The sequence below is a fragment of the Onthophagus taurus genome, unplaced genomic scaffold, assembly GCF_036711975.1.
Source record: "Onthophagus taurus isolate NC unplaced genomic scaffold, IU_Otau_3.0 ScKx7SY_13, whole genome shotgun sequence".
NCBI classification, from domain to species: Eukaryota; Metazoa; Arthropoda; class Insecta; order Coleoptera; family Scarabaeidae; genus Onthophagus; species Onthophagus taurus.
The window spans coordinates 371,738-389,331 of record NW_027248938.1 but is presented as its reverse complement, the minus strand read 5'-3'; the positions used below and the strand labels follow the sequence as shown (position 1 = coordinate 389,331).

Sequence of the window (17,594 nt, the reverse complement as noted above, 5' to 3'; positions counted from 1 at the left end):
TACGCATAGTGCGTTCCGATGCATGTAAAACGCATTTGCGGTTTGAATGGATTTTTGTGTTTATAAAGGATCTCCTTTTTTTGAATTACTATAATAGTTTTCTAATGTTCAAGTGACAGATCAAAGCACAAATAAACAGAGATATTCCCTATCTTTATGATAACTTGTTGCTTGTGGATTTTGAAACCCATCGCGTAATGTCTTCGTTTCCACTGAATATGAAATTGACTCATTAAACAAGAGATTTGTTTAATACCTATACATTGATATACGCGATTCGCTAATTTCAGCCATGTATGAGCCCGGAAAAGGGGAGGAGTGCTGTCGTCGTAAGGATACAAAAAAAATGATGTGTTTAAGAAATACATTTATTATTATTTTCATTTATATGTTCGTATTGAATTAGCATTGTGCCAATGTGGCAAGGACGAAAATTACAATAAATAAGCGTATATATGTATTATTTATATATTATGTTCCCCATAAATGTTCTCCTTTTACACCTTTCCTCAACTACTTTCAGTGATATCAAATAAAATCAAGTTTCGGATAATCACCACTTCAACTTGATAGAAATATGAATAAAATTTTATTAAATGCGAATTTCGTGGAAAACATGAACTATTAACAGAATCAAGTACTAAACATTATTAAAAATTAATGATGTATTTTAAATAGAATGCGAGTAATTACGTATTTTCTTTTAATACAATAAAAATTCTTGTGTTATAGTATTCATAATTAGTTTAACTTTGCCTTCTATAAATATATTATAGAACATTGCGGCTCCATTATTTCGATAAGGTTTTACTCTGCGTGAGTAAAGTTCCATAAGGAAATACACCCTTCAATACGCTAAAAGCTTTCTAATAATGATGTTCCTAGTGAAAGATAATTTACCGTCTATAACAAGGTTTAAATTAATATAATTTCTGCAACACCAACTTGTTTTCGCTATGAACGTTTATAAATACCGGTCGCTCCACAGCACATTTGACCTACACAGCGATGAAAATCAGGTAACATGTCTAACAACGCTTTACATATCCTATAACATAACTGAATCAGATTTTTAAATACATAGTCCAATTGTGTCTAAAAAAATACGTAAAGGTTGAAATTAAAACACTTTTTTAGCATTAATTTATGCGTTTCTTAATCAACTAATCTAAAAAGTTATTCAATACATCTGTAGTTTACACTTCTAAGATAACATTAAAAAAAGAAATTCTGAATTCTAATGATAATTACACTGTAAACTACGTCGGGGAAAAGTCGTAACCAGAGCCACGACGCGCGTTTCGGGCTGTTGATGTCACCATCTGTATAGAGCAGCGAACAGGTTATAGCGTAGTAGCCTTGTTTATAGATATACATAGTTATCCAAAGAATTTAGTTCGTGGTCGTGATGCCTAGATGGCAGGACGCCATTCATAAAAATTTAAATTTTACTATACGCGCCCTAACGTATTACTACGAAAAACGTAAAATAAGTTGCATATATTTTAGTATTTCTTGCATAGAGAAAAATCGAAAATGTATCCTTCAAGAATAATACCGAATTGTTGAGACTATTCGTCGGTAAGTACCGATTTGTAGACGCCAAATTTTTTAAGTAGGTGTATGAACTTGTTTTATAAGAGGACACCAACTGCGTTGAATCTTTTTAAGAAGTTTGTTTAAAAGACTATATTTAATATACTGAGTAAGGCATTGCAATTGAGACTACCTAATAATAACTCATAAAATATCGATTTTATCAAAAAAGTTTAACAAAACTTTCATCGTGTAAAGGGGGAAAGTATTTTGAACGATTTCCATTGCATTTTAGAAGCGCCATCAATATTTTTCATTTGTTAAGTATGCTTTTCTAAAACGGCCCTTACACGATCGATAATATTGACAATACCTTAGCATATTGACAATAATATTGACAGTGTAAGATAAAAAAATTTAGTGACGGTGGCTGCGCAAGCGCGGGCATTTAGCAAAAATTTAAGAATTACGGCTCGACCCGAACCACACACACATATTTTTGACTTCGCCTTTGTAACGCGTCTTTTTAAAAATTATTTTTATAAGTTACGCATTCTTATAATATACAGTGCTAGCGTAAAGTAACCCCCCCCCTGTTTAACTTCCGAACAAATTGAGATATCACTATGAACAAAAAAACGTCAGTTTCTATATTTTATCAGCACAAATATTTTCTTATGGAAAATTTTGCCATCACTTTTAGTTTTTCCGGAAAATAGATCAACTTTGTTTTTTTAAATGGAACACCCAGTATATTATGGTATCTTCCGAAAGATGAAACCAATACGAATCCAACGGTACCTCACAATCAAATATCGGTTTATTAGTTTTTCGCATAAAAATTAAACAAAATGCGGAATTTTGCCGGAAAAACCAACGTATCTTCGTCGACTACCTGTCGAAATGCAATCGGCCAGGTAAATGGTGGACGGTAGGTTAACGGTCGGTATACGCTCGAGCTGAGACGGATTTAAAATTGCAAGTTCAATTACTTATTTTTTTTAGAAATGAAATAAAAGTTGTTTGGAAGTATATTAAATTTATGAATTAATCATATTTCATATCAAAAAATATTTATAAAGAAAAAAAGTCAATATAAGAAATGAAATTTTCTTATTAAAGATTTTGCTAGTATAGGTAACGGTTGAAAAATTTGCTTAGTGTTGTTATTGAATAATAAAAGAATTTTTTATTTATTAAGAATCAAATATTAAGTAAATTGTTCGATATGATTACCTTGAACTTCTAGGCAGTGGTACCATCTTTGTAGTGTTTCCTCTTTCACACGGCTTAACATGTGATGATCAATATTTTGGCAGACGTCAATAATTTTTTGTTTTAAATCCTCAATACTACCCAACGGAATTTCATATACCTTGGATTTTAAATAACCCCATAAAAAGAAATCTAAAGGTGTCAGATCTGGTGATCTTGTTGTCCATTAAAATTTTTATCAAGATAATTTCGTACCATTGGCGCATAATGTGGAGGTGCTCCGTCTTGATGAAACACTAGTTCCATTTCAAAATCGTCAGAATTCTGTTGTACAATTTGCAAAAGTCTTGAAAAAAAAACATTTACTTTCTAATGAAATTGAGTGATAACGTCACGATATTCATGTGGATTAACATCACGCCGATGCAATTTTCCACCCAAAAAGAAAGTACATTCATCACTGAAACAAATATGTTTCAAGTATAATCGATTTCGTTCAACCATATTTGTCATTAGCTCACAAAATTCTGTTCTTCTATATCAGGGTCATCTTCTGTTAATTCATGAAGCATTTTTATTTAAAATGGATGATATTTATTCTTCTTTTAGTATTTCCACGTCGTCCAACAACGACGCGGAAATATTTAACACATCACACGTTGATGCGATAGCAGCAGACGACATCATGGGCACATTAAATACTTCTGTTAATATCTGACGACCAGTTCTTTTGCGGTCTTCGACGCTTCCAGTTTCCAAAGACTTATTCACAAGTTCTCTTAAATATTTTCGACTAATTGGATGTTCAGGAAATCGTTCCTTAAATTGTCGCTCTGTTTCATGTAGATTTCTGTCAGCACGAGCGAATATTAAAATTGCTTCGATATTGTGCTCTAAACTCCTTCTAGCCATTTTGATCTCGCCTTTCTTTGGTTATACTTGGTCGGGTAGAATTCAAAGATAGAAATGAAGGAAAATATTTGCATGCTGCCTTAAATACAAAATTTCAAAGTACCTACAAACTTTAAAATTGTTGTTATGACAATTTTTTCTTAGAAGTTTTAAAAAGAACTTTCTTTTTATCCTTTTCTTGTATTGATTGTTTCATAAAAACATTCTAAAAGAATTGCTGATTTTAACCCTGCTTAATCCGAGCGTAGACCGACCTTTAACTGACCGTCCACCATTTATCTGGCCCATTGTATCTCGACAGGTAGTCAACGAAGATACGTTGGTTTTTCCGGCGAAATTCCGCATTTTGTTTAATTTTTATGTAAAAAACTAATAAACCGATATTTGATTGTGAGGTATCGTTGAATTCGTATTGTTTTATTCTTTCGAAAGATACCATAATATACTGGGTGTTCCATTTAAAAAAACAAAGCTGTTCCATTTTCCGGAAAAACTAAAAGTGATACCAAAATTTTCCATAAGAAAATATTTGTGCTGATAAAATATAGAAACTGACGTCTTTTTGTTCATATTGATATCTCAATCTGTTCAGAAGTTAAACAGGGGGGGGGTTACTTTACGTTAGCACTGTATATAAAAACTGTGATATAGTGTCGAAATCGCGATAGGGAACAGCGATAGGGACAATAAAGTAAGAAATTAATAATAATTATTCATGGTCTTTTCCTTTTAATATCTTCCTTTTTTTTCTTTGAATCAGCACCTTTTATTTTGTTTCCGAACCGTTTTCGAGCAAACATTGGTCCTTCGAGCCGGATCTATTCCGGAATCTATTTTTTTTCTTTTCTCTCCCATTTAAATTAATTATTCATCATTCTATCTTTATCTACTAAATCAATTCATCATTGTCGCTATCTTTTTCCCGTTGCCACGCGCTCAAATTCGTATTCACCCACATCTGGTGAATTTGGTTCGAAGTTGCAAAAAAAAAGTGGTTCAATTTATTTTTAGAATTTATTGTGGAATATTTTTCTGTTCTTCATAAAAATCATTGTCGAATTATAATAATAACTATTATTTTAATCCATATTCTTCTTTAAATGTAAAATGTAAAATCGGCTAAAGAACGGCGGAGTAATTAACAATTAATCAACAATAATTAACGGACAAATTTATAACACAAATCAAAAGATACCCTTACTTATACGGAAAATCACAAAAATATTTTCAACAAAATCGGCCACTGTTTACGGCACTTATATTCACAAACGTTTTCCCGACCACATGTTTCACGTTAAAACCAATTAATCGGTATTAATTTACGCGCACCTTAACACAAAACAATTTCAGCAGTTGGGTGATGTTCGGGGCAATCCTACATGGGCAATATTTTCAACGGATGACCATCAGGAATGGAGTAATTTAATTAATTACGATGCGGGATGATTTTCGGTGAATTATTGTATTAATAATAAGCGGATCATCTTTAGAATCGTTCAACGGTTATTTCATGATATTTGTAAATGTTTGAAATCGGTTTGATCCGTCTACGATTTCTAATTCCGCATCATAAAAAATAGTCGCTATACGGTAGCTCGACGGTAGCTCGCTGGCTGCTGAAACTTCCTCGGGACGGTCGGCTGGACTGATAGAAACATGTGGCTTGTCGTATCTTGTTTGGAAATTCGTTAATTTCGGAATTATTTAATTATTTGATAATAATTTTTCGGAAAGCACATGTTTTCGTGATTCAGAAATTTTATTAATCACTTTCATTTATTGATGATTCGGTCAGGGAACGTTGTTGGAATTTAAGATAACGGTTTTGAAATGGAAAACGGAGAAATTCAAAGTCTAATTAAGAAAGTTATCAAAATTAATGAAATGTGAATTGGGTTGCATAAACGGGCGGTGATAAGGTGATAAGATATCTTTTTCGAAATTTCTACAAATCGGGTGGAAACTGTAACGTATCGAGGTAGTGTGGGAAGTATACTCGGATATATTTAATTTTCGGTAACTTTTCTGGATATTCGGTTTTTGAAAAAATAAAAATAATGTAACTGCGTTACACATTTAATGACTGTTATCAGTTTTTCGGAAAATGTTTTAATTGTTTTTCTTGCTAAAATTACAATTAATGTTAATGTATTGTACAGCAATGGGTTCAGAAAAAAAATCTGTATCCAATAACGCGAAGGAAAACATACCGAGCAATTTGAAAATCTGAAGTTGATAATCGCTTGAAAACGAAGATGACGTTGGAAAAAGTTTATTTGTAGCATGAATCATAGTATTCATCAAACCATTGCATTTGATACCTCGTTCATGAAAATCGGAATGTAATTGGCAGAGTTACAGCTTGGGGCGTTTTTTATCCGACAACTATTCAATTGCCCCTGTACCTGCAATTAAAAAAATATTAATTATGGATTATGGATACTATAACAAAATTGGTAGTGTTTAATATTTTTATCTTTTTATTTGTTTAAGCGCCATTGGATGTAATTTGATATGGGATATTATGAGAAAATACTTGATTGATAGAAGTAATTATAGTTTCTTTTCAGCCGTATTTCTCCATTGACATTTTCTAAGCATAAATATATATTTTTTTAATGTAACGGCTTCAGATAATGTCATTCCACTTTTATGAAGGCTGTACAAGCTCTTTATCTCAATAATAGAATCGTCGCCTATAGGTCCTATATACCAGAAAAAAATAATTACTTTTAAATTTTAAATATAGATTAACAATACCATCCGGCGATGCTCCCAAAAAGCCATTATGAACATCTACAAATCAGCCAGCAGGCTTTACTGTAACGCCAAACTCCCTTTCAAATCTTGCACGGGCCACTATTTCTTTTTCACTGCCATAAATCATACCGGCACTTTTAAATGGTTTATTATAAAGTAACCGATACAATAAGTTTTGTGAAGTTGTCGTTTGGCGTCTTTTAACAACTTCACCAAAGTTGGATGCAGTTAGTCAACTTCTTTTTCCTGAACATAAGTGTCACAAGCATACTATCCAAGAGTTTGCTCCGCTATTTGATTGCGTTGCTCTGGTGAAACCTGATATTATTACAATTATTTTAATTTTAAAAACAACGTGCTAGATACATGCAGATTTACATATCCACTAATCTACAAATCACTTGTAAAAAAAATCTACATACTGTAAGCTAAATTATATTGTAAGTACACAAACCCTGAACGTTGTCAATGTGCAAAAATAATGCTAGGAAAGGCAACACAAAAGAATACATGAACTATTAAAAAGCATGAAGAAAAGAATGCTACTATGCAATACTATTACTACATATATTATAGTTGTACCCTACACACTAAATAACCTGTACTTCTGTAATGTCAGGAGTACGTCTGAAAAATATAATATTTATGAAATAAAAATATATATTCTTTTTTAAAGCCCTTGTTCGAAATTTGAAAATAACCTGCAGCGACTGCAAAATTCTATCAGACTCGGAAGCAGCCTCAGATGCCGACAGTTTCCCTTGTTTTGATTTATTTCCGTACTCATAATTTTGTTTACGGTCATGAACAGGTTGTCTTCTTTTCTTTGTTTTTATCTGCATCCTCCTTTTTTGATATTTGTCAATGTATCTTAAAAATTGCTGCCCAACTTGTCCACCTCCATCTTTTTGTAAGCCATACTTTTGCAATGAATGACCTACGATACAAAAATCAATAGTTATTATTGCTATACAATAATTAGCGATAATTTGAAAAAAATAAAATACCTTCATTGTAGCGCAATGCTGTTATATGTGCTCGCGTTTGGAATGTACCTCTCTGGGTCAAATTTAACCTTTTTCCTCAGTTCAATTTTGCCAGCAACGACATATATAATTCTGCTTTATTGTTCACTTCATTGTGAATCAATTCATGAGCTTTTTTTAATAAATTCTCTATTGCGCCTATGTAGAAATAATTACAGTTAGCAATAGTATACAGGTGATCCAAAAGTAGGCAGCAAAATTAAAATCCCATGTACAGCAACCAGTTTCAAGTCGAAATGAGATAATAAAGTTTTTCTGGTCGGCTTTTGCTTTCGAGATATTCGACATTAGTTTTATGTGGGTGTGACATTTTAGTCATTCAGTTCAACTCGAAATTGGTTGTTCTACACGGGATTTCAATTTTGCTGCCTACTTTTCAATTACTCTGTATCTCGTAATAATATATATTAATACCATACCATTTATGTGATACAAAACTGGTGATTTTTAAACACGTGATTTATCGTGTTCGGTATTTTTGCTTTGAGACGTATAACATCTCCCTTGCCACGATCAATCGCCCTTTGTGCGCTCTTTTGCAGTTCTTTTGTAATTGGGACGGTAAGGTATTTACGCCCTTGCGAATTAATAGAGGTGTCCATCTTTATTTTGTGCAAGGATTTTCCATAATTTTTTATTGCATGGTTTGTGCATTCGATTTTTTCAACTGCACACCCATACGGCACCTTTCGCTGTATTTGATAAAAAACACTGGAATCCCATCAGCTATAAATTTTAAATACACCACTCCACCTTTCTCCTGTTTTAAGAGGCCGCCCTGGACGCTTGTAGACAGGAGAGCACATGGCTGTTTTAAGAAAAATATAATTATACTTGCAGTTTTTTACATACCACTTCACTGTTCAGCACATCAGCAAACAAATTGTGAATTTAGCAATATTCATAAGAAAAATGTGCGTACAGTTTATCCCCAACTTACAAATCGAAATTGGAATTATTCACCAAGTCGGGGGTTCTCTGTACGCGTTTAAGTGTAGATACGTTTAAGTGTAGATACTTACCAATAATAAAAATATAAGATTCACTAATACTAACACAATAAAACAAACTTGCACAAAAAGTGTCTAAAGTATATAAATGTAACAATATAAAATAACTAAAATAAAAATAACCATATATAGACCACGAAAAAACACAAGAAATAGATATTATAATAACGACACGCTTTCATACGAGCTTCTGCAAATACGCTATGAACGTTTACGGCATCGAAATAATGAATAAATTTTTTATGAAATAAAAAAAAATTACGGTGCCAGTCGCACATTGAAAATCCGAACGCCGCGCGCGCCACGACGGCACTAGCGCACTCTCTACAGCAAGGTGGTAACTATATAAATCTTTTTTGCACTTTTAACAACCTCAGCGAATTGAAACGCGGCCTTAACAGTTAGTGATTGCTTAATTATTTTTTTTCTCAGAAATTATTAAATTTTCGAAGAACATCAGAGAGACAAAAAAGTTTTAGAATAGTTTTATCTATCTACCTGAAATTTTTCCAATGTATTTATCATCTTCATAAAAAAAATGTAGGCATAAATTGAACGGGGGTGGTTACGTTTAGTAGTTTAGAAGGGTAGGTTGAAAGTACAAATAGGATCAAAACGTGCCCTATTATGAATTAAACGTTAAACTAAAAGGGGTGTAGCTCCTTGGGGGAACCGAAGTCGCCCATGGTTCAATGTATCAAAGTACCCTTAAAATTCACTAAAGAATCACCCCTTGAAGTTTGTTGCAGTCATTCAGATACACTCTGTATAAGGACTTTTTTTCGTTAAAGGAATGAAAGGAGGATTGTATGATTCAGGAATGGCTGTGTGAAATTAGTTTTTAAGATATTAATTAATCATTACCGTACCTCAGATCGTCGAGGTCTATGTCCCAAAATAAAGTTGTAATGTGAAAATAAATGAAAATCCGGAATCTAAATCCGTTGTCGTAATTTATCTAATTAAATACGAACTTCACCAGTGAAAGATGAATCCGATAACTACGGATTGGTAATCGTCCCAAAAATTTTATAAATGTCGCAAAAGTACCAAAATCTCTAACACCGTGTGTTCATTAGGACAGCTAACGTACAAGAAAATGAGTTTCCGAAAACTCGTTTCTAAAATATAATACGGAAAAACAAAAATGAAAACAAGTAATCGCGCCATCACGTAGGGAATAGGAAAAGTAAGGATTAAGGAAGAGGAATCTCGAATTCAGCTGCCAAAAATTCAACTAAAAATAATAACAAAAGATACATAGAAAAGATAATCAAAGGTTTAAAGAAAATAAAACGTAACAAGATTTATATAAAAAACAATAATATTTAAGCTGTTTAATATTCAATTATTATTGAATAATTTAATGCTATTATACAATATCACATTTATTATATATCCATTTGAACATTAAAATATCGCGTCCAACGCGTCACTTTATTTAAAAATAGGAGCACGAAATTCAATCTTAATGAAGACTAATCATTAAGGTTGAATTTTGTGGTAAATCAAATTTGAATTTGGCTCCTAATTTTTAAACGAATAGTAGATTGTACATCACATTAAGAAATTTTAAATTGTAACATTCGTCGAACGAGCATTTATCGGTCATCGAATACATCGAGATAAAAGCTTCTGCACATCTTATGTTGGCTTCTAAAGTTAAAGATTCACCGTTTTCTTGTTCGATTTGTCCCGTACTATCTAAAATCTCAAAATAAACCATTCGGTTGTCTATAACGGTATTAAAATTATAGACTTTTTCCAATGTTGGGTTGGATTCACCGATGTAACGTCTTGTAATAAACCTAACAACCATGGCTAAAATTAAATTAAATTAAATTAAAAAGTAAAGATTGATTTAAAAATTTAAACCTGGTTTTCCAATTCCCGCTTGTCCTAAAACAATAACTTTTAAAGTTTTTTGTCTTGGATAAAGTCCTAATTTAACTGAAGAAGATCTAGGTGATATTGCATTCATGTTGATTGAAACTAAAATTTAAAAAAATGATTTTAATTCGTTTTAACGTAAATTAACAATCACGTCAATCAAGTCGAAACATGTTGTTGTGGTACCACCCGTTTACGTAGTACTGCTCACGTAGTATTTATCTCTATAATAATAGGAATATAATAAGTTTACAATATAATAATGTAGGTATCAAAAGTAATGATTCTGTAACTAAAAACCAAACAACGACCAGAGACATGTGTGAATAATAAACATATCAGGGGACGGAACCAGATGGGAACAACCCCTAATTCTCCTTGTCTCTGCGTATATCAAGAAACAGATGGAAACATACTTAGTTATATGATATTTTGCGTGGGAAGCACTGCTGTAAAAACAGAGTTCACTAGGAACAGGGGGGTTAAGCTAGGCATGTGCGATATACATCGATGCATCGGAAACATCGATATTTCCGTTTCGATGCATCGGTTCCATTCGATATATGAATTTATTCAATACATCGAATTAAAAAAAAATCTGAGAAAGTGTAAACTATAGACTAGGAAAAAATTTCTGATGCTTTTTGTATTAAAACTAAATCTGATAATTGTTGCCAGTTATGCAAAAGGCCATAAATTGAATAAACTAAAGAAGAACTAGATCTGGTTTTATTGCAGTTTTACGGTTGGTGTTGGTACTGTTTGTATTATTTTCTTGGTGACTTTAATGATGAAATCTGTCAAAAAAGTGTAGGAATAGGTTACGTTTTTATCTTATATTACGTATATTCTCTTCGTATTTACAAACGCAAATCGAATTTAGTTTTGGTAAGTTACAATGTTTAACCTATAATGAAACAGTTATAATTAATGTATAACCTATAATAAAAAGTTATAATTGTTATTTTGTGTTATAGTAAAGAAATTTTTGGTTTTAGTAATTTATATAAAAATGTGTCTTCAGTTTTTTTAATACTGCATAATCTTATTTTAGAACCCAATATGGCTCCTAATAAAAAAAGTAGTGTTTGGACTGTTTTTATTAAAATTGATGAAAAAACAGCAAAGTGTAAACTTTGTCAAAAAAATATTAAATCAGCTGGCAATACAACTAATTTGATGGGACATATCCGAAACATTCACAAAGCCACCTACTTGGAAATTGGTCAGCAAGAAACTAAAGAAAGAGGAAAGACACAGGTGAAACTTAATGATGAAGAGGCACTATCTGTACCGTTTTCTTCTACCTCTGCGTCCTGTCAAAGTTCACAACAACCGTCAGCTTCGAAAGAAGTTAAATCATCATTGGCTGATGAGGATGAACCTGATGAATCAGCATTGGCAGAATCCATCCTTTCAATTAAAAGAAAAATTAATGAACAAAATGAAGGCGGATCTAATGAAAACGTAATTAAGCGACAGAAAACAATTACATCCAGTTTTGAAGATATGTGTGCCTTCACATCATCAGGAAACAAAACAAAACGTTTCAATAATGCCTTATTATTCATGATCTGCACACATGCAAAGCATGTGTTTAAGGTAGTAGCTCCACAATACAAACTGCCGTCTATAAGTACAATAACCAGATGGGTTGATGAAAGATATGATTGTTTATCTAAATTGTACAGTAATAAGTTGAAAGAAGTGCAGAATATTACTTTAACAACTGACATCTGGTCAGATAGTATGCAAATGCGTAGTTTTTTGGGTGTCACAGCTCACTTTGGAATTAATACTGAAATCCATTCGATTACATTAGGAGTATATGAACTTGACAACAGACATACTTTAGAGTATATATCTGAGAAAATTCTAAATACATGTATGGAGTGGGGAATCGAGAAAGAAAAAGTATCCGCAGTGGTAACTGATAATGCTGCTAATATGGTGAAAGCTATTGATATAGCTTTTACAAAAAGAAAGCACATTCCCTGCTTTGCTCATACATTAAATTTAGTCGTTCAAACTGTCCTTCAATATAAAGACCTGCAGGAGATTATAATGAAAATGAAGGCCATTGTCACCTGGTTCAAACAAAGTTGCATAGCCAGTGACGAACTAAGAAAAGCCCATCCGAAAAGAAATTAATACAAGATGTGCCAACTAGGTGGAACAGCACCTATTACATGATGGAAAGATTTTTGGAGCTTCGGAGTTATATCAATGACATCGTAATAAGGCATAAATCTGCACCTTCTATGCTGAGTGGACTGGAGTTAAGCATTGTTGCTGCTGTAGTTCCAGTACTGAGACCGTTAGAAGCTGCCACTAGAGAAATTTCGGCTGAAAAATTCAGCACAAGCAGCAAAATAATACCATTGGTGCAGTGTATTACTTCGAAGTTACGATCACTTATAATTGAAGAACCTGTTGCGAAAGAAGTTCAAAATCTCATGTTAAGAGAAATTAATAGAAGAATGGGTACTATAGAGCAAGTAACACCATTAGCGATTGCCACTGTTTTAGATCCACGTTTTAAGAAAATGCATTTCAATGACCCAATTGCATGTGTGAATGCTGTTCAAAAAATTAAAGAACTTTTTTTTTTTTTTTACACCACAAGAAGGAGAATCATTTGAAACCGATTCCGATACTTCCGATAAAACTGAGGAAAGTTTTAGCCTCTGGGCCGACCATCACAAATTGGTTCACAAAAACTGGAAAGACAGCAAGAGTGAGAATAGTCTTTCCGATGAAATTTCGGTTTATTTAAAAAGTCCAGTTGGCAGATTGGGTGAAAATCCTCTCGAAATATGGAATGAACTAAAAATTCAATTTCCTAAATTATATAACGTGGCACATAAACATTTAACAATAGTGGCAACTTCTGTTCCATCTGAGAGGTTATTCTCAAAAGCAGCACTGACTTTAAATCAGCAAAGAAACCGCCTTAAGCCTAAAAGGTTAAGCAAAATTCTGTTTTTACAGAGTTTACCAAAATCATATTGGGACATTTAATTTGGTCTTACTTAGTCTTAGTAATTGTTTGTCTTAGTCTTACCGTTTATTTATGTCTTTACATTTATTGTATTAGTTATAAACACGTTTTTAAAAATAATGTTTTTTAAATTAAATGCACCTCTTTGTTTTGCAATATTTTCGATTTTAGAATAACCTATATTATTATATTATTCGATGTATTCGATACATCGATATTTTCATTCGATATATCGTTATACATCGATGTCTCTTTACGATGCATTACATCAAAGAAAACATCGATGTATTTTTTTAATGAGATTCCCTAGGTGTGGCAACCACCACAATTATAAATTAAATCATAAATGAATAAATCATAGTAATAAGTTCTTTTTTAAACAAAAATTGTAAATCCATAGTGATACAAAAAGTGTTGTTTATTATTACTACAAAATAAAAAGTCAAGTCACGTTGTAACGCAAATTGGTTTTACTCTCTTTATAAATTGTCCCACAAATTGGTGACCACGAACAAGAACTAACCCGACATCGAAAAAGAAGTAACCCAACGTTAAGTTATAAGAACCAATAAGAACCCGACGTTTTGGAGAAAGAAGTGAAAGATTTGACGTAAATTAGAATTGTCTTCGTCGTTTTCTTCATCCAATTCTCCCCAACCTCGCACCAGTGACCGAGCCTGCTATTTTTCCACAACCACAACGACTTGGTGATACCTATCCAGCGACCATCCACGAGTCTACATCCGGATTTTTAGAGACGAAACCTACATTGCAGGTGTTTCGATTTCTGGTAAGGGTTAATAAGTGTTGATCAGCAATATAATTATTTGAACCTAAATAAGTATCCTACCACAATCATGAATACTTCTGGTGATCAAAGCGTTGACATTGTCACCAATATTAGATTGCCTCCCTTCTGGAATGCAAATCCTGCTGCATGGTTTCACCAAATTGAAGCGCAATTCAACCTGTCAAGAATAACTAATGATAAAACAAAATATAATTTGGTAATTACGCATTTGCCTACCGAGATAGTTTCGATTGTTTACGACGTCGTAGATGCTCCACCGGATATCGATTCATACTTATACTTAAAAAACACTTTGATCAATAGGCTTTCTCTAAGTGAAGAGAAACGTCTTGATGATCTCCTTTCCGGCTCTCAGATGGGAGATCAAAAACCATCTGATTTCTATAGGAGTATGTTATCGACAGTCGGTGGATCGCAAGTCGTAAGTCCAAATTTATTGCTAAAACTTTGGCAGAGAAGATTGCCCCAAACTATCTCGGTAGCGTTATTGTCTTCAGGTAAAGATGAGATCAATGATTTGCTTAACATAGCCGATAAAATCTGGGATTCATTATCTTTTTCAACGACTCGTTTTCCTAAAATTGAAGTCAACAAAATTAACGACGAGTCCTCTTCCAATGTGCATACAACTTCTCAATTGTTACAAGCCATAAATAACCTTTCAGTTTCTATTGATAAAAACTCACAACAACTTCATCAATGGCAATCAAATATCCAGACGAGCATTAACTCTCTTGCTGCTCGACTTAACGAACCTGACATAGCAACAAATCTTTGCTATAATTGTAAGATGTTAAGGTATCGATCACCTCGTCCAAGAAGTTCTTCCAGGCAACGTCAAAACCATATCTGTTATTATCATTCCAAGTATGGCGATAAAGCACGAAACTGCGAGAAAGAATGTATGTTTTATAATTCCTTTAAAGACACAAATCCTTTCATCATCTTCACAGAAACAAAAAAACTGAAGCAAGTTTCGCTAGAGAACAACAATTCAATAAATTCAAAACTTGATTCAAAACAATTCAATGAACGACGAACGCACCCGATAATTAATCAAATCAGTTCTTGTCTTTATGTTTACGATAACCAATCCAATTTAAATTTTCTGATTGATACAGGAGCAGACGTCTCTGTGCTGCCTTATAAATTCTTTCGTAAACATAAGAGAGATACCATTTCTACATTAACGGCTGCAAATGGTACGCCAATAATTACCTATGGAAAAAAATTGTTAACATTAACATTGCAATTAAGAAGAAATTTTCCACATGTTTTCACAATTGCTGATGTCAACAAACCAATTATTGGCGCTGATTTCTTAAACAAATTCGACATTATCGTCGACATCAAAAATCGTCGTTTAATTGATAATACTACCAAATTATCTTCAATAGGTAGCATCAAAAAATCTTTTATACCAATACCCAAACTCTTCTCTATCGAAACTAAATTCACTTCTCTCGTTAAATCTTTCCCAAAATTAACTTCATCACCTAATTTTTTATCTCCAATTAAACACACAACGCAACATCGAATCATTACAAACACTCACTTGCCGTTTTGTCGTCCAAGACGTTTAGACCCCATAAAATTTTCTATCGCTAAAAAAGAATTTGAACACATGGTATCACTTGGAATCTGTCGGCCATCTTCTTCACAAGTTTCTTCCCCATTGCACATGGTGCCTAAAAAAGATTCGAATGATTGGCGGCCATGTGGCGACTATCGTCAATTGAACCTTGCCACAATACCTGATCGCTATCCATTACCTCATATCCATGACTTCAATCTGCATCTTCATGGTTGTACAATATTTTCTAAAGTCGATCTTGTACGTGCATACCATCAAGTACCTGTGGCTGAAGAAGATATTCCCAAAACAGCGATTTCAACACCATTTGGCTTATTCGAATTTTTGAGAATGCCCTTTGGCCTCAAAAATGCCGCCCAAACGTTCCAACGCTTCATGAACGAAGTACTTTCTGGTCTCGATTTCATTTTTGTCTATTTAGATGATATCCTTGTCGCAAGTAAAAACGAAGAAGACCATTTACTTCACTTATCAACACTCTTTGAGAGGTTAACCGCTTACGGTATCAATATCCAACCATCAAAATGTCTTTTTGGAGTTTCCTCTTTAGATTTCCTTGCGCATAAAATCTCTTCAGAAGGAATCCGCCCTTCTCAATTGAATGTAAAATCTATTAATGATTTTCCAAAACCTACAAATTTAAAGGAACTTCAAAGATTTTTAGGGATGATAAACTACTTTCACAGGTTTGTACCAAATTTTTCAGAGATATTACGACCTCTTTATAATTTGGCAACTTCCCTTCGTTCCAAAACACAACTTATACTTTGGTCTCAATAAAATTCCAATTCTTTTGTTTCGGCCAAAAGTGCTTTAGCAAATTCAATCGCTTTAGCTCATCCTTGCCCTGGTGCTGCTTTACATTTAACCACAGACGCTTCCGACACTGCTATGGGAGCCGTTCTTTCGCAAGCAGTTGATAATTTTACAGCACCACTTGCTTTTTATTCAAAAAAGCTCACTTCTACTCAATCGAAATATTCCACTTTTGATCGTGAATTATTGGCAATTTATTCCGCCATTAAATTTTTTAAGCATTACCTACATGGAAATCATTTTACAATTTTTACTGATCACAAACCATTAATAAATTCCTTTTTTAGTCTTTCAGATAAAACTCCTCGCCAAACCCGTTACCTAAATTATATAACACAATTTACCTCAGATATCAAATTTATTAAAGGTGACTCTAATATTGTAGCCGATGCTTTGTCACGAATCACTATTGAATCCCTTTCATCTAATTATCCATTGCCTGAGGACATACGAGCAGCCCAAGTCAAAGATGAGGAGTTAAATCATCTTCTACGCAATCAATTTTCGAACAATACTCCATACCAATTATCTCTTCAAACGGTTGCAAATACAAAATGCAAAGTTTGGTGTGAAACTTCTTTAACTTCACACAGAATTTATATTCCTAAAAATTTGAGAAAAGAAATCTTTGATAAATTTCATAATTGAACTCATTCTGGCATTCGATCAACACTTCACAATCTTAAATCTCGCTTCTTTTGGCCTCACATGTCTAGAAACATTCAATTATGGACAAAAGCTTGTCTAAATTGCCAACAAGCGAAAGTTCATAGACATATCAAATCTCCTCCTCAGAACATACCCATTCCGAGAGGTAGATTTGAACATATACATATTGATTTAATTGGTCCTCTTTCCCCATCACTTGGTTGTACTTACATACTAACCGTTATTGATCGGTTTACTCGATGGCCTGAAGCGTTTCCCCTCAAAGATATAACCTTTTCCACCATAGCGACTACATTACTTCGTCATCATTTTTCAAGATTCGGTATACCTCACA

General features: G+C 33.2%; 2 protein-coding genes and 1 long non-coding RNA gene across 4 annotated transcripts; 1 reads left to right on the top strand and 2 right to left on the bottom strand.

The window, feature by feature from the left end:
• Positions 1–10,013: 10,013 nt before the first annotated feature.
• Positions 10,014–10,460, bottom strand: LOC111416705 (ras-related and estrogen-regulated growth inhibitor-like). The gene is made up of 2 exons (XM_023048799.2): positions 10,355–10,460; positions 10,014–10,300 (listed from the first exon to the last, which is right to left on the bottom strand). Exons 1-2 carry the CDS (start codon positions 10,458–10,460, stop codon positions 10,014–10,016), a joined length of 393 nt encoding a protein of 130 aa, XP_022904567.2.
• Positions 10,461–11,431: 971 nt separating this feature from the next.
• LOC111416704 (E3 SUMO-protein ligase ZBED1-like) lies at positions 11,432–12,520 on the top strand. Its single transcript, XM_023048797.2, has one exon. The coding sequence runs from the start codon at positions 11,432–11,434 to the stop codon at positions 12,518–12,520; it is 1,089 nt and encodes a 362-aa protein (XP_022904565.2).
• A 1,337-nt stretch (positions 12,521–13,857) lies between these two features.
• On the bottom strand, positions 13,858–16,333 carry LOC111416725 (uncharacterized). 2 transcript variants are annotated; one of them, XR_011642129.1, is made up of 5 exons: positions 15,923–16,333; positions 15,737–15,869; positions 14,398–15,069; positions 14,221–14,351; positions 13,858–14,134 (listed from the first exon to the last, which is right to left on the bottom strand). It is a non-coding gene; the product is annotated as an uncharacterized lncRNA (long non-coding RNA). The 2 variants fall into 2 exon arrangements; XR_011642128.1 differs by having other exon boundaries at positions 14,221–14,338.
• Between the last annotated feature and the right edge of the window lie 1,261 nt (positions 16,334–17,594).

Bases quoted from the DNA above. Each gene is read 5' to 3' on its own strand.
- LOC111416704 (XM_023048797.2), top strand. From the start codon at position 11,432: ATGGCTCCTAATAAAAAAAGTAGTGTTTGGACTGTTTTTATTAAAATT.
- LOC111416705 (XM_023048799.2), bottom strand. From the start codon at position 10,460: ATGAATGCAATATCACCTAGATCTTCTTCAGTTAAATTAGGACTTTAT. The intron at 10,301-10,354 runs GTTTAAATTTTT...ATTTAATTTTAG, and splicing joins AGCGGGAATTGGAAAACCAG to CCATGGTTGTTAGGTTTATT.